The 27606-nt window shown below is 52.2% G+C and overlaps 1 protein-coding gene across 5 annotated transcripts in view; it reads left to right on the top strand.

Annotated features, from left to right (window-relative positions):
• The window catches only part of ILRUN (inflammation and lipid regulator with UBA-like and NBR1-like domains), a 106005-nt gene extending 91487 nt beyond the window's left edge, over window positions 1-14518 (top strand). For 3 of the 5 annotated variants that reach the window (XM_005223263.5, XM_005223264.5, XM_005223261.5), the window contains one exon: window positions 11209-14518. In XM_005223263.5, the coding sequence (XP_005223320.1) occupies window positions 11209-11244 (36 nt within the window). In that variant the 3' untranslated portion in view covers window positions 11245-14518. Of the gene's footprint in view, window positions 1-5257; window positions 5478-11208 lie in introns of those variants that run through there. The other 2 variants (XM_005223262.5, NM_001076471.1) reach the window with 2 other exon arrangements.
• Window positions 14519-27606: the final 13088 nt, after the last annotated feature.

The following is a 27606-nucleotide window of genomic DNA, read 5'->3' as shown; positions in this document are numbered from 1 at the left end:
TGGCTGACCTGTCCCAGGAGAACAGTCAGACCAAGTATTGGTGAAGGTTAGGTGCTGTTTTAATGAACCCTTTTATTTGATTCGCTCAGGAGCCTGTGAGGACAAACAGTCACACTGTTGACTCAAGGCTCGTCTTGCCATGCGTTCTAACGGTGACTCACCTCTGGAGGTCGGGGTAGCTTCTATTTGGGCAGCATTAGATAGTAGCAGAAAACAGTCTACAGAGGTGTGGAACGAGAAAGTAAGTCCTGTTGAAATTAGATACTTCTTTTTCTTACTTGCCAGTAATTTTTTAAATTTCTCAATGTTTTTTAAGAAGGCCTTACAGAGAGGAGCAAGATACAAACCAAATGGTCTTATTCAGGGTAGCTGGAAGTATGAGTATGACTGGCCAAGACCAAGGGCCTGCTCTTCAGGACAGCCCAAATGCTTGCTTCCTTTCTCTAGCAATTGAGTAATGATTTACATCGGAGGAGCTGAAAAGAATCTCAAATTCATTTATTCATTTTGTTACTTGGACTATACCTCTTATTTTGTATTTGTTCTTCTTTTTTTAATGTTTGGAGCTGCTGTTTGTCATATACTCCTCCTTTAAACTGATTACAGCCTGAACCACTGTTATTACTTCCGCCAAGTGCTGGTTTGAAAGGAGAAACGTGTTATTATCTTTGGGGGAGGCTCCTCATGCTCTTCAAGCGTCAGCCAGTGCCGAGTGCCATCTGCCCTGCCTGCCCACAATTTCCACCTGCTCCTCTTTCTCTCTTTCTGACAATCACCCTTCAGTATATCTTGGATCTGGAGCTGAAAAAGTTAGTCTGCTTTTATTATATCAGAAATCACCTTTCTTCTAACCTACAGCAGGGAAGAGCTCGTTTCTCTCTGCTTAGGTGAGGGTTTAGAAACGTAGGCAGAGGATGAGGTGTTAGGTAGCATCACTGACTCAGTGGACATTAATCTGAGAAAACTCCAGGAGATAGTGAAGGACAGGGAGGCCTGGTGTGTTGCAGTCCATGGGGTCATAAAGAGTCAGACACAACTTAGCCACTGAACAACAGGAGGTTAGAGGGAGAAGTTTAGAAAAGCAAATCTGCTTTATGGGCCTGAGGGTGTAATGGCTTGTGGATCTTATTATCTACCTTGAAGTAGCCAGTCCAGTCAGTGTAACATAATAATAAGAAATGACTTAATGGAATTGGGCCCAACATTTGCTCGGTTCTGAGGGCACTGAATTTGACCCACAGGCTGGCGGTTGGTGTCCTTAGCTGGGCTGCCAGCGGTGGAGGGCAGCACGTCCTTCCCGCTGCCTCGTGCTTGGGGGCAGCCCCTTTCCCTGAGAGGTTTAAAGATGGCGCAAAGAAGCTGGAAGGAAAACTTGTGTCACTTGGTGCTCTGTCCAGCTGTGCTCTCCTGTCGAGGGACAGCTAACAGAAGCATGCACCTGCCCCCTCCCCTCTGGGGGCCAGTGGGAGTGTGGTAGTCAGTTATATAAACTCATTGAGCACTTACTCTGTGCCAGGCACTGTGCAGAAGACTTCTTAAATTTAATTTTTGTTAAAATTATCAATGTACATAGTATAAGGAGCTAAGTAGTTCCACAAAGTTTATATAAAAACACCAGTCACCTCCCTGCCTCCCAGCCCCCAGAGGCAGAGGCAGCAGTCTGACATCGTTTCTTTTAGTCCACACAACAGGGCCATGATACAGGCTCTGTTAGTATCACTGTTTACAGCTGCTGAGACTGAAGGCCCACAGGTTCCATGGCCTGCCCAAGCTCATGCAGCCCGAAAGTGGTAAAAGCAGGATATGAACAAAACCAGTTCTTTTTGACTCCTGAGTCTGCTTTCTTGACCATCTATTGCCTTGCTTCCTAGTTACAAATAGTATTCAAGTACATGTTTTTATTGGCTGAGCTTACAGCTGTCGGCTGGGAATAGCATGCTTTCTGTGGTACACTGCTACATTTCAAATGAGAATCAAGCCAATTATTGACCAGATATTATGTGACTTCTCTACTGCTAAACCCCTCTTTCTCCACAAGCTGCTGTCTCTGGCGGCTACAGAAATTAGCCCCTCTCTTCAGCCTCCATATAGGGAAACGAGTCCCTGGAACCTCGTGGTCACTTGGGTATAGATGTTTGGTGATGTTGAGATTTCCTTTAACTCACATTTGTGACAGCAGCACCTTGTCTGTGTTCCGTGACTGTGGCCAGAAGATACAGTCTGGAGTTTTTTTTTTCATTTTCCTGTAATGAATCTAAAATCTCCTTTTGAACATAATATTTTAAAGCTAGAACATGCTTAGGGCTGTCTTAGTCCCTTTAAAGCCAGATTTTGTTTCTGCAAAGGCTATCTGGACAATGAATATTTTACAGTTAGTATGAGCCCTGAAGTGGAAGTTTACGTGTTTTGTTCAAGACCAAAGTGGGTAAGAGAAAATAGAAGGAGAGGAAGATGCAGGATGGAAACCAGATCATGGAAGGATTTATGGATCTTTGTGAAGCTTGGGCTTTTGCCCTGAGGAGCAGAGGTTGGAACCATTAAAGGATTTTGAGCAGAGGGGTGATGTGATCTGACTTCATGTAGTGAAAGATATGCTCTGACACTCCTGTGGAGAGTAAAGGACAAGGATAGAAGCAGGAGACCAGTGGGGGAGTTAGTGCAGTCATGTGGATAAAGAGAATGGGCACTTTGTGCCAGAGTGGTAGCCAGATAGGTTGGAGCAGTGATCTGTGTCTGGGTCTGCTTTATTAGCTAGAACAAACAGGATTTGCTAATGAGTCCGAAGGGTGGTGTAAGGGGGAATAAACGATGACAACAAGGTTTTGGCCTGAGCAGCTGGAAGGGTAGAATTGCTCTCCATGGAGAGAGGAAAGGCTGTGGGAGAGGGGGGCAGAGATCAGGAACTCTATTTGGAATACATTGGAGATTTCTATAAACATCCAAATGGAGGCATCAGGGAGGCTGTTGTGTATCCAAATTGGTAACATGGTTTAGGAGAAAGGGTTTGGTGGAGATAACATATTTGGGAGTCATTCCATATGGATGATATCTAACACTGTGAGCCTGGCTGCCGTCCACAAAATGATGAGTCTGTGTTGAGCAGGGTTCTCTCAGCCGGCTGAATAAGACTATTGGCATTTTAGGTCAGACGAGTCTTCTTTTGTTGCAGAGGGGTGCAGATCTTATACGCTGTAAGATGTTCAGTAGCATCCCTGGCCTTTACCCATTGGAAGCCAATAGCACCTCCTTGGCCCCAAGTGTAACACAGGAAGGAAGTTGTCACTGACTTGCTCACATTCACTTGCTCACATTCACTTGCTCACATTCACTTGCTCAGATGACTTGCCCAGATTGGGGGTGGGCAGTGGGCTGGAACTCAGGGAACCCAGTTTGAGTCTTATGTTCTGGATTGCATTATGCTGAGGCCTGCTGGCAGGAAGGAAAGTTTGTTTGCTGTTCTCTGAAGGTAGTCTCTACACTTACGTCAGGTGGTAAAGACCTTCTTGTTCATCTTCAGGAGCAGGAAAGAATTCGTGGCCAAGGAGAAAGCAGTGCCCGGCAACTGAGGAAGCTGACCCAGTTTGCTGGCCGATTAGCACATCTTGGACAGAAGAGGTTTGCTAGGAAACTTGGTTTAATGATATTAAGATGACTCCCTTCTGAGAGCCCAGAAGAATCTGTAAAGTCCTCCCAGCCTTGCTGGTGTTTGCATTGGCATGGGTCATATGTGCATTTTAAAAATAGGCAAACACCATGAGCCTTAGAAAATGTCTTTTGTTGTTTGTAACATTACCATTTGAGAATAAAAAGTTACCTCCAGGAACTCTCCCTTTTGTACTTCAACAGCTTCAAAGCTGAACGTTCAGCTCCATCTTCTGTGCTTTGGGGCTCTGAGCATTGTTTTAGGCGGCACTGACACTGGGCAGTCTTGTAACTGAAACAGAGCTAGTGTTCCCGTATTTTTACTTCAGTTGTAAGGATGTATTCTTTTCCCTATAAGGATGTATTCTTTTCCCTATACTCTGAATTTAGCATTTTAATTTCTGATGAAAATTCTCAGAGTGGGACTTTCTCAATGTGTAGGTTTAAACAGATGAGTTTAATTCAGAAATGTGAGGATGTGCGCCGCGCAGGCGCTCTCGGCCAAGTCTGCTCCGACTCCAGCAGGGCCGGGTGCACAGCGTGAAACCCGTGGCAGCTGCACATCAGGGGGCCGTGCGGGCGTCCTTAGAGCTTTGCTCAGGGAGACCCTTGTCAAAACTGTGGACATTCACCTGCAGAAGCTTGAATGTCCAAGGTCTTGGACTTTTTGCTGTAGTTTCACCACCTGAGGGCAAGTCAGAACTAACAGGGAGCTTTGGTATTTAGTCAGTAAGGGACATGTCCTCGGGTGCTCAGCCTGTGTTAATCCTTCCTAAGAATTTACTGTCTGATTACATAGATGTGACTAGCTCATAGGAAAGAATGAGACCAGTAAAGATGGAGTATATTGAGTTTTGAGTGCCCTTGAATTTGAAGGAAGGAGAAGGCAATGCAGTTTGGGAGTAGCCAGGAACTGCTATCTTGATGAATGATAGATTCATACTGAAACTCCATGGTGGTCCAGTGGGCAGGACTCTGTACTTGCATTGCAGGGCCTGAGTTCCATCCTTGGTCAGGGAACTGAGATCCCACATGCCGTGCAGCACGACTTCCCCCCCCCCAAAAAAAAAAAAAAAGAAGAAAGAAAGTAAAATGATAGATTCAAACTGATTTGGAGGAAAAAGGAACCACATGCAGGAAGGCCCAGAGGCATTCACAGGCAGTGTTCTGGGACACCAGCCAGCCTGACTGTGCTGAGTGAGGTGTGCTTAAAGAGGGTGGGGTGAATTTTGGAGGAAACCTTTGAAAGCCAAGCAAAGGAGAGTTCACGTTTAATGTGAAAGGAAACAAGAGAGCCTGCAATGCTTTTGAGCAGGGAAGTGGCAAGATGAAGCCAAGTATGGCTGAAGGAGAGACAGTTTATTCTCCCTCAGTCAGCCAGTGGTTGTCCAGGGTAGGGGAGGTGATGCTGTGAATCCATGGTGAGAGAGGCGGGGGAGTCCTGGGGCTTGGATGGGAGACTGCGAGAGGAGGTGGGGCCCACAGCCTCACCCCGTGCCTCAGGGCGCCCACGGGACGGTACCCATGGCCACGTGGCAGGGAACTGGGGTGAGCTTTCCCTCCTTTTAGCTGTCCTCCCCAGTGAGACTCTTATCACTTCTTTCTTCCTTTCTAGGAATCTCCTGTACCCTAGGAGATGGCCATGAGAGAGCTCTCTGTCTGCCAGCATGTCACCTGGATTCTAGCACACTTGATATTGCATGAGATCTTGGGGGTTAGAATTTCAAATAGTAAATAGCCTTTTCTGAAGTCTTTAATGAAAGGCGAAGTCGAACATAGCCAATATCCTTCATCCCCTTGTAGGATTTTCAGTAATACAGTTTCATTCGCAGTGATGTTTGAGTTTTATTCTTTATGGTGATTTTCTTGATCTGTCAGAAGGTAGGTGAAGGCTCTGAAAGCTTGGTCCTGGGGAGCTCGGGAGGATGGGAGGACAAGTGACAGAGGAAGAATGAGGGATGCATGATGGAAGGAATGGGTGGGTGGATAGAGGGGGATGGAGAAGGTCCACAGCAGGATTGTAGAAGTTAGTTAAGAGCAACAGAAAAACTGTCTTATTGAGGTAAGTATAAAAATTGCTTTATAGGGCTTTTAAAACACCAGTTCACCATGCTTAAAACTGAGTTAAGCTTTTCAGCATAACTTTGACACAGAGGCTGTGAACTGAGCCTGTCCCATGAACAGTTTTCATGCATAAAAGTACATTTGTTTTCTTTTCTTTGGCTGATTCTCACACTTGTCTTCAGCCATTGCATCAAACACATCTTTGAAATTTTGAGGACTGTCGCATGAAAGCGGCTTGAACACCAAGGTTAAAGCGTCCACAGAAGTTCCCGTCGTGCTGGTCTGGCCCTGCTGTCCCACCAGCGAGCCGCCTTGAGTGGTCAGCACCTCTCGAGGGAAGGGCCTTGCTTTGTGTGCTCCTGGGAGAGGAGTCCTCACTGCGCAACCTGTTGCTGCAGTACAGACTTGACTTGTAATTAACGAGAGACGAACAGGTTCCATCAGGGGTTGATCAGTCTCTGGTCCTCACCAGCCAAGCCAGCCCCTGACAGGGCCTCGAAGCAGATCTGCAGTGCAGGATCAGAACAGAACTTAGCACTAAACCGTGTATTCTTCTGTGTTTGCATTCAGGGCACATAAGCAATACAAAAGAAGTGCTAGGTGGGCCAAGCGTTGGCTGGGACTGGCCCAGAGGGAGAGAGGAGGGCCCGGTGGTGGTATCTGATGCTGCCATCAGTACACACGGCAAGAGCATGCTATTTCACAGCCGTGCAGCAAACACTCTTGCCTATTTTATTAACCGGCATGAACCTTTTTATTTATTTAAATCAAATCACAAATAAAATAAAGACAGGTATGTGAAAGTTTTTGTGTTGTGATGCTTTATCTAAACCAGCTTTCATATAGGAAGAGTAACCCCAAAAGCCCTCATAAGACATCCTTGTTTCTTTAGGAATTTTAATCTTTTTTTCTCCCCCGGAAGGTTAAACAGATGGCTCAGCAATGCAGAGCATTCCATAGTTCATTCATTCATTTTACTGAAACTTGGGTCTTAACTCTATGCCAGGCACAAATAAGTGGCAGAAACAGGTTCTACCATCTTGAAAGGGTGACTTTCTCTTCTAATAGCATGATCGTCCTATGGGTAAACATCAATAAGCATTCCAGCTGAAACAAAACTAGTTTCCTGGGGGTTTTTGTACTCCTTTTTGGAAAAGTTATTTTGATTTCTGTGTAATTTTAGGAAGAATTTAAAGATATTGTAGGTGCCCATTCACATAAAATCAGTGAAAACCAGATCACCGTGGGCTTTATCAACCATTGTGAAAAACAAATCATAGAGATAGTTTTATTTTTAGTTTTGCTTTGAGCCCAGGCCCACAAGTACTAGATCTTAAATTGTCCTTTCAGAAGATTGTGATGAATGAAACTGAGCTTGTCTGTTTATCTCTACTAGTGTTCTCTTTTAAAAATATTTTAGGAGGTTAGCCAAATTATGGCTCACAATGGTTATTACCTTTCAGAAGCCCAGTCAGGGACCTGGCCCAACTACAGGAGTCCTCCAGCTGGCCTGAGGCCAGAGTCTCTTCCCAGACGCCCTTGAACAGAGAGGCCCCTCCGTGTGGGCCTCGAGTGGTTTAAGGGGACTCACGCGCCCCGTTGTCAGTAGAATTGAGGTCCCAGTGCTCACAGCCATGACAGTGTCCATCAAAAAGCTTAGGGAAGACTGAGGCAAACAGGCAGCACCTCAACCCTGTGGACCTAGAGGCTGCCACTCCTTCGTCAGGAATGCTTTCTGGTCCCTTAGCAGATGTGGGGCCTCTCCCAAGAAATGTCGCTCTTGAAAAGCCATTTCTGCACAAGTTGGTCCTGGGTTTTTTTAGACCTGGAGAGTCAGATAGAGGAGTTCTTCTCTGGGTTTTGTCATTCACACCCTCTATCAGTATGCCTAAATCCAGCCTTGCTGCTAGTGATGTGGTGAGAGATGAATCCTCATAGAGAGGAGGGTGACCTTCTGCATCAGACTCAGTGAGCTTTGTAATCATGCTGTGATGACCTCCTTCTCTGCTTGTTGGAGTTTAACTCGGCTCTGTGGCACCATCTGATGCATCCATCCCTTTATCTGTTTTCCTTATTCGTGGCACAGTGGCTGTAGAAGAGATGTCAGGGATGCCAGGCTAAGGAAAATATTTGGCATTTGATTTTCCCAGGGGTAACAGTTGAAGAGCCGCTACGTCTCAGGAGAGAGTGAACACTTACCTGTATTGCCAAACCCTACTTTTAGACTGGTGTTGGAGACATTAGCCACCAGAACCTGTTCCACGGGGTCTTGGAACTCCGGTGGAAGCTGAAATGTGGATGGGCCTCTCGTTTCGAATATACGTCTATCCCACTCTTAGGAAAGGCACTTCATGCTTGGCCTCCTGCCATCAGACACCCTGGACAAGCTGTTCCTGGACTCTCCACCAGGCTTCTCCTGTGTGACTGGTATTGCGTTGCTGTGTTCTGTGATCCACTTGTAATGCCTATAATCCTGCATGTGGGGAGTCTAGATGATCAGGTAGTTTTGAAATAGACTCAGCTCCCTCTCTCTTCCTTGAAGTGATCGTAGTTAATCTGAGGGGAAGGAAGATAGAGCTTGTTCTTCAAGCCACGTTTCTGCACCAGTTAAACGTCAACAACTCCAATATGCCATTATCTGGATGAAAGGAAATTAGATGGCATTTTTCTTTCCAAAAGGCACACAGCACCTCAGTCAGTAAATAGGGGGTCGCCGATAATTCTTAATCTCAGCTAGTTAAATACCACACTGCATATTCTAAGGACCAGAGTCTTCAGGTGGAAATCTGAAAATGCCTGTATCTGTACTCCTCTCTCTGCCAATTGCTTGGGATCCATTCACTTTATCTGTAATTAGGAACGCACGACCACTCCTTGGCAAAGTCATCAACTCCCTTCTCCAAACATTCCAGACAAGTCACAAGGCTAGTGCTGGCTTTATAAAGGCCCACATGAAGTGTGTGAAGCTTCCGTCTGGAAAGTAGTCTAATTTAGGGTAAAGGGGGAAAAAAATTCATAAAAGACAAAAGCGTGTTTGTTTTTCAGGGTTTCTTTTCTCTGTGCGTGTTTTCCTGCACGAAGCATTGTGTTGGTTCTGAATCTTACAGGGATCTAAGCCTTTGTCGCTCTCCTTGGATTGTAGTTCATCAGTAAACGTTGTCAGGAAGTACTGAGAGCAGCGTGTTTTAAGCTTCTTTAATTTCCGCCTCTGGGGCGTGTGACCCTCTAGCCAGGTCCCACACCATGGGGTCTGAGAGCCCTCTGCTCATGCAGGCCACACTTGAGCAAGTGGCTGGGTGTGTGACCACCGAGGTGGTGTGACAGCCTCCACTCGCCTGCTGGCAGCACAGTGAATCGGGGACTTGCAGACCTGGCATTTGAACCAGCACCGCTCCGCTCGCCAGCTCTGTGCTCCCAGTCAGGTTGCTGCCTCACTTCTGTGAGCTTGGAGGGCGTACTCACCCCGGTTTGTCTGTGTCAGAATTTAGGAGAACATTCTCACCTGCCCCAGCGGCACCCAGCACACCGCTGACGCTGTATCGCTGTTGGCCTGTCTGTCCCCCATTTCTACCTCTCCGGCAATACCACCAAGCAGCTCGAGACCTGTATCTGATCTCTCGAGGCTTTTTATGGGGGAGGAAATAAAAAGGCAAAAGGCAATTTCAGTGTTTTCCACTGGCGGGGAAAAAAACTGAAAACTTGAATCTCATGTTCCCTATTCTTGGCAGCTTTGACCTCTGGTCTAAATAAGTGTGATCAAAGGGCTTTTTTTTCCCTTTAGAATACTGTTTTTCAGCCTCCTGAGTTAGGTACTTTGAGTCAGCTCCTAGAACCTTAAACCTGTAAGTTTAAAGGAGCAGTCTGAGATCCTTTGAGGGGAAGGGACTTTACTCAGGGCCACTTGGAGAGCTAAGTGCAAAGCCAGGAGCAGAACTCAGATCTCCTCCTGTTTCTGTGGAACCCGCAGTCTACCGCCTTGGGAACGAGTGCGAGCTGTGCATCTCGAGCTAACCACCCCCAGGGAGCCCACCCTCTCTGGGACCTAGGAGGCTGTGACCAGATGGGTGCATGACTCGGATGCGTGTGTCCCCAAGCCTGGGTGGCTGTTTAAAAACTTGGTATAGGGGACTTCCCCAGTAGTCAGGTGGTTAAGGCTCCACCTTTCAATGCAGGGAGCACAGGTTCAATCCCTGGTTGGGGAACTAAGATCCCACATGCCACACCATGTGACCAAAAACAACAACAAGAAAAACTTGGTTTGGAAAGGCCAATATTCTTGTGACTTAAAAGGGTCTGATGCTGCAGGTAGTCGTCTGAGAAATACCTGTCTTCTTTCAGCTGTTAATTCAGTAGTACTTACTGGGTGCCGATAAGCACTGCTCAGGGACAGGTGTGCTAGAGAGATGGCAGCAAACAAAGGGATTTGTGCTAATCATTGGCAACCCTGCAACCGTGCACTTTTTTACATTTTTTTCCCAAAGGAAAGTGTCATTTTTTAAAGAAAATCAGATTCTAACCATCCATGTCTTTAACAAGCTAATGGTCCAAGGGCCCTGCTGCTTCTGAGTCAGCTTGGGATGTCGGACCTTTCTTGAGGCTAGTTCCCAGTTACCTTTGCCCACCCAGGTCTTGGCATTGACCCGGTCTCTTCAAGGCCCACGCTTCAGGGAGCTTTGGAACAGGGAGGCACAGGACGTCCTCCAGCGAATTCATGCAGCTGCTTTTGGGGTTGGCACCTCTTTGTGTCTCATTCTTAACATAAGGAAAAAGGGAAACTCTGGTGCTTTCTCCACCAGCCAAGCAGCAGGGAAAACGCCTTTGGAAATTTGGAACAAACCTTATCATCACATGGCCAGGGAGAGACAATGTGAAGAGAACAAAGATCAGACCTGGGCTTGACTCTTGGCTCTGCCCTTTACTACCTACATGACTTTGAACAAATCTCCTCCTGTCTGCGGTCAGATGGGCATAACAACACTCAGCCTGGCCTTTGGGGTGAGAGGTGAAGACAGTGTATGCCAAGCCCCTGCCTCCATGCCCATCCTGGGTGCCTGCTGGACGGCTGCTGCCTCTGCTCCAATGTGTGTGCTGCTGATATGTGTGTGTGTCGTCAGCCCACAGCGGCCTGCATCTGAGGTCAAGGTGCAGAAGGCGGTGTCCAAGGATCTTTAGCAGAGATGTAAGGTGTTGTCAGGAAGGAGGGAAGACTTTGTGACCTGGGTGGAGGGAAGTTGGTACCAGTTGATGTAGAAATTGAGAGATGAGGAGTCTGCCCACCAGCCTCAGCTCTCTTGGATGATGTCTTTGAGGGATGAGACTCAGCACCTCACACTGCCGATCTGTGGCCTCCCGAGGATTTGCATGGCAAAGTCAGCCCTGAAGCCATGTTTGTGCCTCGGGGCTTCCTTCTGGCTCACTGGGAACCGTGGGTTCTTTTGCTCGGGTTGGTTGCCTCGTTGTCCCTGCTGTCTGCCACCACTGACTGTGTTCACTCTCTTCCAGGGGCTCCACGGGCCTTACCCCTTCGGCCAGTCTTAAACGGGTGTCAGCAAGAAGAAAAACTAACAAAAGAAGGCTTGACTCTGGGGGGGGAAGGGCAGGGGGTTCCTCTGGATTGCAGACCACATCGCACGGACCCCTGGCTCTGACCCCCGTCCTGGAAGAAGAGGAAGACGCAGAAAAGACTAGTTTTGAGTAAACTCAGTGTGCATGTGTGAATGCCGAGTCGCAGGAGTGGTGTTGAGGCTACCAAGAAGAGATCCATGCAGCCACTTTGGGCTTCGTTTGTTAGGTGTCAGTCTAACAAGTCACTAGGTTGCTCGGGAAGGAAAAGAAAAAAATGTTTAAATGGGGGAAAAAAGCCATCTTTTTAAACAAAAATTATTTTGCCTACAGACAGGTTGTAGTTTTGAGCACATGTTAATTTTCTTCCCCTCTTTCCCCACTTTTTTTTTTTTTTTTACTATTTTTTTTTTTTTTTAGATAAGGGATAACATGCTGTTTATAGAATAGCTGCTTGCTCTGGAAGCGATTCAGGTCAAAAGCTGGCGCGGCCTGCTCAGGACCGTGCGGGTCGGCGCTGCAGGACGACACCTGCCTCCTGACTCCTCGAGTCTCTGACCCCGTTTTTTTAATGGCACCAGCCAGTGAATTACCACGCTTTTCCTCCTCTTTTCTCTTTAATCTTCTGTTGATGTACACCTTTGACATTTGTATGCGTCAACCCTGTGGCTTGTTACCACCAGAACCTCTCCGAAGACCAGACTTCCCTGTGCGGCCAGCAGTGGAAGCCTGGAGGACAGAGCGCAGGTGACGGAGCTTCTGAGGCCGAGAGGTGTCCGCCTGCACACGCGTGTAACAGCTCAGATCACTTCCCTTCCCGGCGCCGGCACGCTCACCGCACAGCTCTCTCGGATGCTCGGCACACAGCGGCTCCCCATTCACTCTGGGAGCAGTGCCTCTGTGCTGCGTGCATGCATGCGTGCATGTGCGCCCTGTGCCCGCGCGCAGGGGTCGGTGCTGCTCACCAGCGAGTGTGCAGCAGGCGGGTGTGAAGGTGCCCATGCTTCTCTGTTGTCACACAGCTCCCTCCCCCGTGTCTCCCTGCCGTCGTCCCGTGCGGTGTCTTCTCAGCCTGTTAGTGGAGGCTGTGTTATTCAGGTATGAAAACGTAGCCCCAGGTTGGGGATTCGCCACAGGGAAGGGCCACGCTTACTGACCGCGTGATCTTGGAGACCACGTTTTGCCGGGAATGAAAGGACCCTGCCCCAAGCAGGATGCTTAGTGACTGGGAGGAGGCGGGCTCGGGGCAGCCCCGCGGAGCCCGGGCGGACAGGCCGGCTGCTCACAGGAACGGGTGGCCCCACGGGCACCCTGTGGGTTCTGAGCAGGCTGGGATGTGGACGCCTCCATGGGGAGCTGGAACCAGGCCAGAACAGCTGTCTGCCAAAGATACAAGAATATGCAAAGGCCCTCTTCTCTTCTCAGCCCCTCCTTCCCTGAGTCTTGGTTGGTTTGATAGCCGGGATACAAATCTAGGGTGCGGCTGCTGGGTCGCCTGCCTGTTGCCACACCGTCCCCCTCCCCGGGGGTGTGAACCGGCAGGGAGGCCAGGTCGATGAGGCAAGGGGTCATATAGCCTGGGTGTGGGTGAGGGTCTGCCTGCCTATCTGTCTGTCTGGGTGTCTGAGTTTCGAACGTGTGTGTTGTTTGTGCCTCCTCATTCTCTTCTGAGACTGTTGTTTTTTTAAAAGCTTGACTGTGAGAGAAAAGCTTGTATGAAATTCCCCCAATGCCTCCCCACCTCCCCCCCACCCCAGAATAAAGGGGGAGTAAACTCTGGTCCACTGGAGGAACCCCAAGGGAGGGTGGAGCCAGGCGCTGAGAGGGCGGTGCAGCTGGGGTGGACCAGGGCTCACCCTGGGGCACCCACTCTCTATGCACACCAAGAGCACCCCATTGCCAGCAGAGGAGAGGGGAGTCCCTGCCGGGTTCCCAGGCTACCACAGGCCTGAGCCAGGGGCTCACGATGGCTTTTTGTTTGAAGGCCCTGCCAGGCCCAGACTGCCACCACTGTTGGTACCAGCCTCCCAGACACTGCCCCCACTGGAGCACACCCCCGCTCAGCCCCTCCTGGCTTGCTGGCATCACATCTTCAGCTGCCCGCATGGGATGGCAGGAGGCTTCACATCCCCTGGTTCCCAGCCTCCTGATCTGCCCCACACCAGCCGCCCCTTCCCCTTGCCCCACGGGGAGCTGCCTGCCATTGGTTACTCAGCATTGGCTTCCAGGTCACCGTCAGTGGGTCTGGCCCTGCCAGGGGGCTCCTGCTCCTCCTTTTGCTTCTAGGCAATCTCACCTGGCAAGGTAATTGTCCCAAGCATGTGGGCTTCCCTCCCAAGAACAAAACCATTTCTGTATGTGTCCTCAGAGAGGTGGGCTCCTTGCCGAGACCAGAGCATGCACAAGCTGTGGAGTAGGGGTGGGAGGAGTCTGAGGTTGCCCCAGGACCTGGAGGCCCTTGAACCATCATCTGTCTCCTCTCTCTGACTTGAGTTCCAAGCAAGTCCTGGAGTCCCTCTTCCATCCTGGTGGGACGGCAGAGGCTACCCCCTCAGTTCCTCTTGGACTCTTTACCAAATGGCAGGCTGCCTCTGGGCAGGACCACCTGTGTCTAGCAGGCAGGAGGGGAGGCATGCGCCATCCTTCAGGACCTGAGTCCACGGGGGAGGCAGAGGGGCTCAGGCTTGCGAGGAACCTCTCTGTGTGCATGGAGTGAGGTGTGTGTGGGTGTGTGTGCACGTGTGCATGCTTTTTTTCTTTTTGCCACGGGGACAGTTGAATTTGGGGCATTTTTCTACAAGAAACAAGCTTTCTCTCCCCCATCAAGGACTGGCCGTAAACTTTAGTCCATCAAAGGCACTTGTAGCCAGAAAAGAACCTCACCAGAACAGCTGGTGTGGCCCCAGGATGGCCAAGGAGGGGAGAGGGCTTAAGAATAAACACCTCCCCAAATCGAGTGTGAGCCCCGGCAGGAGAGGGTGGTGGGGTTGCCAGGCCCCAGAAGTGCAAGCCAGTTCCCTGCCCCACCCCGCCCTGCCTTTTTGCTGTTTCCTTGGGTGAATGCTGGAGCAGCTTAGCTGCTGCTTCCTCCTGGACACTGGCGTGTAGCAAGCAAGCTGGGTGGGTGTTCCTGGTGGGGCCTCGTGGTGCCTGGGAGGAGATGAAGATGAGGAGGTTTTTCCTTACTGTATAAATGAATATTTGTATGATTAAATTAACACACACCAAAAAAAGAGAAACAAAAACCCTATTTTCATGTGTGTCAGTGACTTTATCGCGCCCTGAAGCCCTGTGTAGCCTGCTCTGTGACCCGGTCATGTGACCAGAATCTCCTTGCAGTGGCCTTCCGGTTCCCAGGGCCCCTGCCATGCCTCTGTTAGGCACTACCCCATCCCCAGCACAGATGTACCGGTTAGTGTGGACTGGCAGCGGGCACTGTGTGGACACGTGCTGCGTGTCAGGCCCGGTGTGGGGGTGATAACACCAAGCACCACCAGCCTCTCCTACTGGAGAAGCAGACAAGGCTGAGTTGGGACTGGGACTTAGAAGAGAAGGAACCTTTTCCCTGATGTGTTTCCTTGGTAGTTCTGGTTGATTTCGGATTAGATGCATTTTTGCAGAACCATTTAGGGCCCACACTCCAGGCAGTTGACAAGCAAATCTGGATCCTACCCCCATGTACTTTTGTGAGACAGACCTATGACCTTGGCTAGGAGATGGTGAGGCAGGTTTCAAGGTCTGTAGCATGAAAGAAACTTAATTGACAAATGCATTAGCAAATGGTGGGCTCACTAGATCCATGCTTTCATGACTCTTGGGAGCTCAGAACTCAGCTTTGTCCTCAGCCACATCACTCTTGTGTGTATGTTGAAGGGAAAGTGAGATCAGAGGGGGAAGAGAGTTACTTGTCACCCAGGCTGGGACCCAGCACATCGGCTCCCAGATGCTGGCGTTTTCACTTAATTGCGGGCCTTCACCCTGTCTAGCAGAGCTGAATGTTCTAAATGGTGGCCCTGGCGCTGAGCCAGAGTCTAGGATGTAGGTATGGGGAGGGGGATTCCCCAGCCATCGCCCTGTGGGCAGTTTGGTGAGGAAACCTGTGGCCACAGATTACACGAGACAGAGGTGCCACAGAAGAACCAGTCTTGGCCACAAGGTCTCTGTATAGCGTGACACGGAGCCCAGTGCGAGGGAGACTGGCCCAGAGACCCCTGGGGTGAGCACCTTGCCTCCGCCCGTGCCGTGTGAGTGCTCCCGCATCCTGCTTCCTTCCAGGTACCCGCGGCTATTTGTTTTCTGCAGAAGAAGGGCCCCCACCCTGTCACCTGGGTCTTCTGGCAGCTCAGACCCACTCCCAGGCCTTCCCCAACACCTCCGCCACTGGACAGTTATTTGCTTGGCAGAATCTGTTTGTCTTTGGGGCTGTAACCTGTCAAGAAGTCACCAGGCCCTGGGAGAAAGAAGCAGATTTGATGGTAGCTCCTGGCCGGAACCATTCCCACGGGGGCTAGGTGACGGAGGGCGCTCAGCCGAGCTTTTGTCTGGGGGTGTGGTGGCGGAGGTTGCAGTGGTGTGGGCCCAGCCCTCCAGGCAGAGCAAACAGGTCTTCTCGGCCACCTCCCTGTCCCAGCTCAGGTGGTGCTGGGTGCCTCCCACCCTGTTCTTGGGAAGGCCCCTCCTTTATCTGCTTGCTCTGACCCGGCCACTTTCCCAGACACCGCGTGGTGTCCAGCCCTGTCTGGCGGCCAAGAGAACAGGCTCCAAGGGCACTCATGGCCGCCCTTTATTTCAATAATTAAGTAATGGGAGCTGGAGAAGGAAATGGCAACCCACTCCAGTATTCTTGGCCAGAGAATCCCATGGACAGAGGAGCCTGGCAGGTTGCAGTCCATGGGGTTGCAAGAGTCGGACACGACTTAGCGACTAAACCACCACCACCACCAGAGCAGGGAGCGGGCAAGGCTGCTTGAGAAGAGTATATGAGTTTGGGAGTCACGAGTGTTCAGAGAATGGATTCTGACAAGCTAGCGTGACTGACGGATGGGCCTCAGATACCTCCTCTGTAAAATGGAGATGTATTGGATTAGAAAGCAGGACTTGGGTGGAACTCACAGGTTTTTAAAAATATTCTGAGGTTCTGTGATCTGGAATAGTGCTTCTCAAACCTGACTGTTAAAAATGCAAATTCTGATTTAGTAGATCCTGCGGAAGAGGACAAGATTCCACCATTCTAACAAGCACCCTAGTGAATGGGCTCTGCTAGTCCTCCGACCGCACTTCACGTGAGGATAGTAGGTGGTGGTCTGAAGGGGTTCACCCACCCCTGCAGCCACCTGGGCTAGGAGACCAAGCCAGATCTAGCCAGGGCTGTGTTGTCCAGACCCACGAGAATTGGAGGGAGCTGAGATCTTTTAGAACGGTAATGTTCAAGCTGGGCCGTGGCTCCCCGACATTTCCCAGGGTTTATCCAAGGCTGTGATTTCTGCCTTAAATATTATTTCTAGCGTTCTGTTTTTCCATCACAAACAATAAATGTCTGAGTGTCCACCATAATTATGGTACTATTGGCTGACCAACTCCTATTAAACTGTTTATATGGATGACCTCATTTAACCCTTACAACCTTCTAGACGTAGCAGCCAGCCTGGTGCTCAGTTTGTGAACAGGTAACCCTGGAGTGTTCCGACTCCCTGGGAAACATGTGTGAAGGCTGGGAGCATGGTGTAAGCAACCTCGACTTCTCCCAGGGGTGTCCGGGGGCTCCTCTGAGGGTGCGGAGGTGGCGGATGGATGCACAGCCCGCAGTTCAGCGGGGAGGTTGGGGCAGGAGACGGTGTGGCAGAGTCATCAGAGACCATTTAAAGCCTCAGGACCAGATGAGGTCATCAGAGGAGTGGCCGCGGACCTGACCCCATGTGTCACACACTCCCTCAGTCTGCTGGGTGCCCCAGCTCCCTTCTGCAATGATCTCTGATCAAGGAGACTTCCTACTCCAGTGGCTAAGACTCTTGCGTTCCCAATGCAGGGGGCCAGGGTTCAATCCCTGATCAGGGGACTAGATCCTGCATGCCACAGTTAAGACCTGGCATAGCCAAATAGATACAGTTTAAAGACAACGGCCCCCACCTCCCACCCCCCGCCCCTGACTCACCGCTCTGACCGCTCTCCTATCCGATCCCCATCCTGTCCCTGACCCCTGTGTCCCTGCGGATGGTTATAGAGTCACCGAGGGACTAGATGGAACCAGGTGGCCGGGGCCTGGGGGGAGATTGGAGCCCCAGGAGCTTGTTGCTTACTTCCTGTGGCCCAAATCCCTAGAGCCCCAGAGCCAACTCTAGGAATTCCTCCAGCTGGGCTTTGGGAAAGGAAGTCTGAGAGGGGCGGGGCTGTGTGCCTGGGGCCCAAGGAGCAGGGCCCTGTGGTGCCACCCTCACCTACCCCGGGCCCACCAGCCCCGGCCCCACCAGCCCCGGCCAACAGCCAAGACGCTTAAGATCCCTGAGAGGCTGGACCGTGATTGCTTGAGGCCTCTGAGCAGCCAAGGCCCCCCACACACACAGCGGTGGAGAGAGGGGACTCCGGCTGAGCTGTGTAGGGATGTCTTCCCAGCCCTGAGCTGAGAGATAGACAGAAAGGGGGAGTGTGGAGGGCGGGAGCAGCCCTCCGGGGTGCTGGGAGTGCGGCCACTTGGGAGCTGGTGCGGGTGGGCCCGTGGCCAGCAGAGGGCACCACGTGGCCGAGGCCTTGTCTGGAAAAGATAGACACCAGCCTGGCCTGGCTCCCGCGCCAATAGCTTTTCCAAATCCTCACACCTCCAGGGCAAGTGTCAGCTCTGCCCACCAAGCCTGGCTTTGAACCCGGGCTCTGCTGCTGCTCTGCTCTGTGATCGCTCAAGTGTATGTCAGCCCTCGGAACCTCCATGTCCTAACCTGTGAACGAGGACAGTTCTTTTTCTCCAGAGAGATCATGAAAATCAAAACCCTTCGTAAAAGTTTAGCATTGCATACCTGGCGCAGGTGAGTGTCCAGTATGTGGTGGCCACTGTTATTTTTGTGACCCTCCAGATGGAGGTCTAGCTCCCAAGGAGAAGGGGACTGGGACCCTGGGCATTTGGGAGGCGGAGTCCAAGAAATCCACAGCCTGCTCAGGAGTCTCTCCCAGGACCACAGCAAGTCCTTGCCCTGAGGGTATTCCTTGGTCGGGGTGGGAGTTGGGAAGCAGGAAAGGACTGTTCTGGAAGAAGGTCCAGCTCCCTCTAAGAACAGACTCGAGGGGGAGGAGGCGGTCCTCAGGGGCTCTCAGCACGCTTGTTGAGTGAGGAAACGACCGCATGTGTAGGAGACACAGCCTCGTGTGGGACTGGCCTGACTTCTGCAGGCATACACTGCTTAGTCCAGCGCAGACCTCAGACTGTGGGGGCTCCTAGAGAGGGGTCAGCGACTCACAGGTGTGCTCAAGGTTGAGAACGACAGCCCAGAAGCCTGTGGGAACTGGTTCGGCCGCTGCGGTTTACCACTTCCAAGGGCAGAGCGCTGGGGCTCACACGTTTGCTTCCAGGTGCCTGCAAGGACTGTATCAGGGCCAGGGACGCAGGCCCGGCCACAGGTGGGCACCAAGATAGACTGGCATCCCACCCTCGTGGCATTTCCTGCTTCCAAAGGCACCCGGACCCCCTGAGCATCTCCAGCTCTTGCACGCTTCTGTCTTCACTTACCTCTCTCCCCACATCCTGGCTTCCTGGCAGTTGAGCATGCTTTAACCAGGAGGGTCGGGGCAGTGGTTACCAAGATAGGTCAAGAGGGCTGTCCGTGTGTGTGCGTGTGTTGAGCCTCTGCCAGGACCCTGGATATGAGTCCTCCAGGGCTGATGAAGACACGTCCCTGAGAGGGAGACGGGCAAAGTGGGCATGGTGGGGAGTGGGGTAGGCTGAGTGTCCTGTGAGAGGAGCCCACGCAGGAGGGTCTCAGAGAGCCAGCCCTCCCTTGAGCGCCTTGGGTTGGGAACAGTGACCATTCAGTGTATCCCCAAAGGTGAGACCGGAAAGGGCCCAGCGAGAAGGGGCCTTCTCTCCCCAGGGCCCCCCGGCCAGTGTCAGCTGCACCCCAACCCGGCTGCCTCCAGGACACCTGAGCCAGTGGGGGAGCCAAGGTCCCCCAGGGAAGAGAGAGAGGTTGGGAAGCAGGAAGTGACTCTGGCTGGCTCCGATCCCCAAGCCAGGCATCCAGGCTGGGGGCATCCAGTGAGGCCAGCCGTGGTGGTGGTTGGGCCCCAGGGGAGGCAGCCTTGGCTCTGGGGATTCGTTTGCATGGACCTAAGTGGAATTTGCATCTTTGAGAAGTTCTAGCTGTGGGAAGGGAGTGGGCGCCAGGAGCTCTTAGTCAGGCCTTCCGTCTCCCGCCTCCCTCTGGATGGGGTGGGCGTGGGGGAGCAGGCCGTGTGCCAGCCAGCCACCACCTCACCCAGGGTGACGAGCTCAGCTGAGTCCCAGTGCCCTCGGCTCAGCATTCAAGCTCTGTCCTGTGTGGAATACAGGGGCTCAGAGAAGCAGAGCCGTCTGCACAGCTGCACACGCATGCCCACACTCGCAGCATGTGATCCAACATACGTGTGCAGTTCTGTGCACCACTCACACGCAGGAACGTGTCTTCACACAACATCTGTGCCCTCCATGTACTGACACGCGTGCAGGGACACGACCTTAGTTCACACACAGACACGCCCTTGGGGTCACGTCCTCTCACACCAGCATGTGCCCACACCAAAGTTCACACCTGTTTCCCACATTCATCCTCAATAATAGTTGATGGTTTTTACATTTTCGCTCCGAGTCAGGCATGTTTGAAGTTCTGTTCGATCCTCACAACAAAATTCTGAAGCACGGTTTTTCCTTTGTCATTGGTGTGTACTGTACACACAGTAAAAGAACATAAAACTCGATGGATTTGGCTTGATGAACTTTTTTTTTTTTTCACTTTAATTTTTTGGCTGCACCAGATCTTTGTTGCTGTGCGAAGGCTTTTCTCTAGTTGCAGCGCACGGGCTTCTCCTTGTGGTGGCCTCTCGTTGCAGAGCACAGGTTTTCAGGCACTTGGGCTTCAGCAGTTCTGGCACATGGGCACAGTAGTTGCAGTTCTTGGGCTCCAAGGGCTCAGCAGTTGTGATGCACGGGCTTAGTTCCCCCAAAGCACATAGGATCTTCCCGGACCAGGGATCGTAAACCCGTGTGCCCTGTATTGAAGACGGTTCTGTACCACTGGACCACCAGGGGAAGTCCAATGAACTCTTTCTTAAGTGCACGAATCATAACTGTCATTTCACTCAAGATCTAGAACATGTCCACTCCCCCAGGAGGCTCACCTGTGTGCCTTGTCAATCAACAGCCACACAAGAGAAGCCAGTGTCCTGTTACAATAAGTATCATTATTATTCCCATTTAAGAGATGAGAAGACTGAGGCTCAGGCTCCTGGTCGCATACTCAGCAGTGGCCAGACTGGAGGCTCTGACTTCAGACCACCACACCACATAGATGGCTCTTCTTACACAGTGCCCACCTCACACTGATAGAGGGCCATGGTCATAGAGGGGTGGACGAACCTATTTTGTTTTTTCCATGAGGAAAGCAGCAGAGACAATTTAAGCTTTGTTTTCAATCTGCCCTTAAAAGGGCACAACTTGGCTCAGGAAGGATCAAAGGATCGGTGAACTCTGTGAGCTCAGGGCTGCTGCTCCTGCCCTGGGGCACTGTGTATCCATGGGGCGAGAGATGCATTTGAAAACACTTCTGCCCCAAAAGAAGCCACCTGAACACTTTCTTCGTGCCTTCCATCAAAGGAGCACTCATGGCAAAGCTTGATATGCATTCATTCATCCATTCATTCTGTGAATAGGTATGTAGTAAGTACTTACCTACCTGGTGCCCAGCCCTGTCCTAGGTACTGAGGATGCAACAGTGAAACCAACACAGAATACGCCTGCATCACGGAGCTGACAGACAGTGAAATACATGGCATTTAGGTAGGAGAAAGGGAGAAGCAGGAAAGGATGGGGTGAGAGGGGGGAATACAACTTTTTTTTTTTTTTTTGGCTATAACATGCAGCACACGGCATCTTAAGTTTGCTGACCAGGGATTGAACCTGTGTCCCCCTGCAGTGGAAGGGCAGCCCTAAACCACTGGACCACCAGGGAAATCCTGAAGTGCAGCTTTAAACAGGTGGTCCCCATGGAGAAGGTGAGGGTTAAGGAAGGATACGAAGCAGCTTTGCAGCTATCTGGAAGAGCATTCCAGGTAAGGAGAATGGCCAAAACAAAATAATGGCACCCTTTTAGATGCCAGTTGTGGGTCCTGTGAAGTGCAGACTGGCATCTGAACCCTTCGCCCATCGGGGCAGTGTGACTTTGGTGGGCCAACTCTTCCTCTCTGGGCTCCATCTCGTCACCCGTAGGAGGTGAGGCTTCGACAATGAGCTGCCCTGTCCACCTGCGCACTCGGTCCTCATGGACCTGCCCTAACCAGCAGAGGGGCATCTCTGCCCACCCAAGTTCTGGCCCTGGGACCTGGCCACCCAACTCCAGGGCTGGCCACATACTCCGGTCTGGGACCAGACCGCTCTAGATGCAGGGGCCAGGGTGGCAGTCGGGGAGGCGCTGGCACAGTTCCGGATATTACAGCATTTCCAAACAAAGCTGTGTGTGTTTGGGTGAATGGGGTGGAGCTACTTGGGATTTGTGTGCGCCCTGGGTGTCATGTCCCAAACATACGCTGTAGGCTTATTTGCATATTTATTGTTGAATGCAACAGTGGACAGTAGGGTCCCTCCAGACGCCACCCTCCCTGGACACTCCCAGGCCTGGCTTGTCTCTGGAGGATCTCTCTCCTAGGGACCCCCTGACCACCTCCCAAGGTTGGCTTCATGTCTTGGCCCTGTTCTCCCTTCCTTTAACACCTTTAGTTTCTCGAAGTCCTCCTTAAGGGAAATGCTTACCCAAGACCATCTAGACAAAGAAGGAAATGGCAAAGAAGGAGATACTGACAGGCCCTATTGAGTTATTTAGGAGTTGCAACTAGCTGTAAGTAACAGACGTGAACAGCAGTGGCTTGAACAAGATGGGGATTTACTTCCGTCTCCTTAAGTGGAGAAGTCTGGAGCTAACGTCAGGGCTGGCTTCTGGCCTCAAGGCCATCTTTTCTGGCAGAGTGTAGCCACCACAGCTCCAGCTATCACATTCCCATTCCAGGCAGAAAGGAGGAAAGATGGACTCAGTCCCCTTTTAAAGGAACTGTCCTGGAATCCCTACCCAAGAACTTATTTATATCCCCCTGGCCAGAATTTGGTTAACTTCCTTCCGTCTCCAAGAAATGCTGGCGTGATTTCATCCAAGGTAATTGGGATTCCATTAGTAAGAAAGAAGAGAATGGATACTGGGGAGACAGTTAACACTTTCTTCTCTGTATATGCCCTGAACTTGTCCATCTCTACCTTGAAAAACCTTGTGCTGGGACTTCCCTGGTTCAGCAGCTAAGACTCCGCACTCCCAAGGCAGGGGGCCTGGGTTCAATCTCTGATCAGAGAACGACATCCCGCATGCCAACTAACAGCATCCTGCAAGTGAAGATCCTGCGTACTGCAACAATGATCAAAGCTCCCGAGTGGCGCGACTAAGACCCAGCACAGCGCACACACACGTGCACACGGACAAACTGTGCTCCTGCCTCTTCCTGCGGAGTCCTCCGCCCTCACCCCACAGTCATCTAGTCTCTGGTAAGGAGCACACGGTACATTTTCTGAACTTACTGGGGTTGCCACAACAGAATGCTCCTGGGGGTCACTCAAGTGAAAGGGGGAGGGTGGAGTTAATTCTCAGAACACAGAATACCAGCCCTGGGATCCATCAAGAGGCAGTGGTAAGGCCTCTCCACCCCCTGCTCGGCAGGGATCAGAGCAGTGGATAAGCCAGGCCAGTCCCTGCCTCCAAAGAGCTGACATTCTGAGGGAGAGAGACAGCCATCATACAGACCAAAACCTAATGAAGCTGGTTCAGGGACTTCCCTGGTGGTCCAGTGGGTAAGACTCCACGCTTCCAATGCAGGGGGCCTGGGTTCAACCCCTGATTGGGGAACTAGATCCCACATACCGCGCAGCTAAGAGTCTGCATGCCGCAACTAAGACCCAGCGCAGTCAAAATAAATCAATCAATTAAACACTTAAAAAAAGAAGATCAGTTCAGACTGCCCTAAGTACTGAGAAGATAAATCAGAGAAAGGGCGTAGATAGAGATTAAGCAGGTGGTCGGGGAGCACCAGGCACGCACTTACTGAGTGTGCTGAAGGGAGCCCTCAGGAAAGTGGCCCCGATTCCAAAGGCTGTAGACCCTTGAGGGGCAGGGGATGAACACGGCTCCAGATGAAAAGCCCCGGGGCAGGTGTCAGGTGCTGGGACTCTCAGCCCAGGGGGCCTGGCCCAAGCCTGGAGATGAGACCAAGAAATCTCACAGGGGAGTGTGTGTGGAGGGGAGGTGTCCTGCGCAGTACCAGAGCTGTTTAGAAAAGCTAGTGGAGGGCTTCCCTGGTGCCCAGTGATTGAGATTCCTCCTGCCAGTGCAGGGGACGCAGGTTCCATCCCTGGTCTGGGAAGTTTCTGCATGCCTGGGAGCAGCTACTGAATGAAGCCCATGAGCTCTGAGCCTGTGCTCTGCAACAAGAGAGGCCGCCACGATGAGAAGCCCTCGTGCCACAACTAGAGAAAGCCCGTGCTCAGCAACAAAGACCCAGGGCAGCCCCAAAATTAAATAAGTAAAATTAAAAAAAAAAAAGAAACGCTGCTGGGTCCAGACACCTAGTGAATGTCGAAGGCCCAAGGCTGTGGACCCCGTGGGTTCCTCTGAGTGGCCGTCCCTAGCAGACCAGGTCTTAGATGTGTGGCTGAATGGACTCCAGGAGGCCCCAGACCCTCACATACCAGGCAGACCTCCTGGCAGCCCAGCGAGCTTGGATGGAGCCAGCCTACCCCCAAACCAGCCATGTAAGAGAAGTGGCTTTCAGCACTGCAGGCAGAGATGCTGGGCCCTGAGTGCTCTTGTCCCTAGAAAGAGCGACTTCAGGGTGCTGGGGGAGGAAAGAGACCCGGCTGGCTCCCCAAGTCCCTTTCTGAAAACCCTGCTGTCCCCGACCTTGTGTCTCACATTATATCTCTGAGGCCCTTCAGATCAGATCAGATCAGTTGCTCAGTCGTGTCCGACTCTTTGCGACCCCATGAACCGCAGCACGCCAGGCCTCCCTGTCCATCACCAACTCCCGGAGTTCACTCAAACTCATGTCCATCGAGTTAGTGATGCCATCCAACCATCTCATCTTCTGTCATCCCCTTCTCCTCCTGCCCTCAGTCTTTCCCAGCATCAGGGTCTTTTCCAGTGAGTCAGCTCTTCGCATCACTTGACCAGAGTATTGGAGTTTCAGCCTCAGCATCAGTCCTTCCAATGAACACCCACGACTGGTCTCCTTTAGGATGCACTGGTTGGATCTCCTTGCAGTCCAAGGGACTCTCAAGAGTCTTCTCCAACACCACAGTTCAAAAGCATCAGTTCTTTGGCACTCAGCTTTCTTTATAGTCCAACTCTCACATCCATACATGACCACTGGGAAAACCATAGCCTTGACTAGACAGACCTTTGTTGTCAAAGTAATGTCTCTGCTTTTTAATATGCTATCTAGGTTGGTCATAACTTCCCTTCCAAGGAGTAAGCATCTTTTCATTTCATGGCTGCAGTCACCATCTGCAGTGATTTTGGAGCCCCCAAAAATAAAGACACTATGTCTATAATGTCTTTTCTCCCACAGGGGCTCCTTGGAGCCTTCATGGACCCCCTACGAGAACGTTATCTACCCCCTCCAACTCCATCTGATGCAGGAGAAACACTGAGGCTCAGAGAGGAGATGGACTTACCCAGACTCCCCAGAGGGAAAGGGGCAAGGATGGAGGTGGAAAGGCCTGAGCTACATTCTGCTGTCAAGGGTCTTAGATGCCGAGGTAGGGCTTTACCCTGTGGGGTCAGCCACTGGAAACCCATGTTCATCCCGGGGACTGCTGTCCTCACGCACAAATACTGTCACCCGTTTCTCCCATCGATTGGCCCAGAAGGTGTATCGTATCTCCATTTGACGGTACAGGAAAGGGAACGCTGAGGAGGTGGAGATTCTGGCCCAAGGCTTCAGGGCATCTGGGCCACGTCCTCTGGTTCCAGGCCTGCCATTGGTGCCCAGCACTCCTGTGACGGTGCTGAGAGGCGGGTGGATGGGTGAGACGTGGGCTCCGCGTCACTTACACCCGGCCAGGTGTGATTTGGGGCAGTTCACTGATCCGCTGGGCCTCAGTGTCCCCCGCCCGTGAAATGCGGCTAGTTCCTGCTTCACAAGATCTTCTGCAGACAGTGCCCGGCTCATGCCACCTGAGGCCCCCACCCTCCTCGTGGGGCCAGGCAACAGCTGGGGGGCAGCTCCTCAGTGTGCCCTGGTGCCCCCTCCCCGCCCTGGCCCACGGCCAGCGAGGCCCGCCCGAGCCACATCGTCCAGATGGTACCATAAAGCCATCCCGAACCTGGGCTGCCCAGGAACAAACAGCCCTTCCCGGCCCCTCCCAAGAGGCCACACCCCACTGGAGCCTCACCAGGAAGACACCTCGTCCCTGCCTGGGGTGAGGGCAGCCACTCAGGGCCAGCTGCCCGCTGTTTTGTTTTTTTTTTTTTCTTCCGAGAAAGGGGAGGGAAAGCCAACCTGGAAGGCTGAGGCCAGGGCAGGGAAGTGTAAGGAGGAGGACCCCTGAGCCCGCCCCCTCCCCATCTCCTCCGCACCTTCCTTCCTCCTGTTCTCAGGTCCTTCTCCCCCTTCTCAAGAGAGACCCACTTCCCCTCTGCTGTGTGACCTCGGGCACCTCACTGACACTCTCTGAGCTCTAGTTCCTCCATTGGTGAAGTGGCCCCCTCCCTGGGCAGGTTCTGGAGGCTGAAGCATGCTTCAGGAGGTCTCTAGCGAAGGGCAGCCCTGGCCCCTCGTGTTGCCCATGGCGGTTTGGAGTGGGGGAAGGGTAAGCCTTCCCTGGATCGGCAGAGACTGGAAGCTTGGAGAGCTAAAGGTCCCAGGCCAGGCAAGGAGGGCCCATGTCCCCTCCATCTGGCCCCCCAGGAACTCTTCCCTTCAGCTTGATACCCCCAGAGGGTCCTGCTGGACAGAGCTCAGGCCTCAGTTTTCCCATCTGTGCAATGGGAGGGGCAAGGTTGGTGTGGGAGTAGGGAGGTGGGCTAGGGTGGGGCCCCCGGTGTCTCAAATGGATCAGGCACCTATATGGGAAGACCAGTGTCTCAACCCCGACCCGCCCTTCCCAACCCCTTGGTCCCCAGGACTCAGGCTTTCTTCTCTGAAACCTTGATCACCTCCGTGCTCAGCTTCCCTCGGGCACAGAGAGTTTGTCCTGTACAGTGAAATCCTCAATTACGGGCCGCCTGGCCGCTATTGTTTTCCTGTTTCCTGTGTGCTGGAGGGCTGGAGCACAGTGGCTCTCGGGCCAGGATGCCAGGGTGCAGCCCCCACTCCACACTTGCTGCTCTGTTACCAGGAGGTAGCGTGGCCTCCCCTCTCTCAGTTACCTTATCTGTAGAATGGGCTTGATGGTAGAAGGCCCATTTCATAGGGTCCACGTTCAGCTTGAACATTAAACACATAAACTGCTGGGAACCTACGGGGTCTTGCCTGGTCTCAGGAGTAATATTCCCCTCCACCTGGTTGCAGAGGGCTCACTCTGATGCCTGCCACCAGCCCCTACGTGTGGAAAGGCTGAGCCATGGGAAGTCGGCCCCAGGCGTGCATGGCCAGCATGCAGGTCAGTGAAGGCCTGGTGGTCAGAGGACAAGTCAGTGGTGGACTCTGCCGGGCCAGGTGGCCACCTACTCTGGGAGGCGTGGAGATCAGGGGCCCTCATTCAACCCACTTACCTCCCCTTGGTGGGGCCTTGGCTGCCCCCTTGCCTTCTCTGGGTCTCAGACTCCTCATCTGTAAACAGGAAATAAGAACTTCCTCTCGGGGCGGGGGGAGTGTGTGGAGATGAAACGAGAGGGCGTGCGTGAAGTGCCTGCTGGTCACCGTGAGTGTTGCTCAGGATGCTGACGGGGAGTAAACTCAGGGACGGGGCCCGGGGGTCCCCTCCCACAATACTGGGGGATTGCGGGCAGGTACAAGGAGGACCCCCAGGTGGCTCTGGTGGTAAAGAACCCATCTGCCAAGGCAGGAGATTGTTAGAGACTTGGGTTGGATCCCTGGGTTGGGATCCCCTGGAGGAGGGCATGGCTG

The sequence above is a fragment of the Bos taurus genome, chromosome 23 (assembly GCF_002263795.3).
Source record: "Bos taurus isolate L1 Dominette 01449 registration number 42190680 breed Hereford chromosome 23, ARS-UCD2.0, whole genome shotgun sequence".
Lineage (NCBI taxonomy): Eukaryota > Metazoa > Chordata > Mammalia > Artiodactyla > Bovidae > Bos > Bos taurus.
This window is presented reverse-complemented; position numbering and strand designations above follow the sequence as displayed.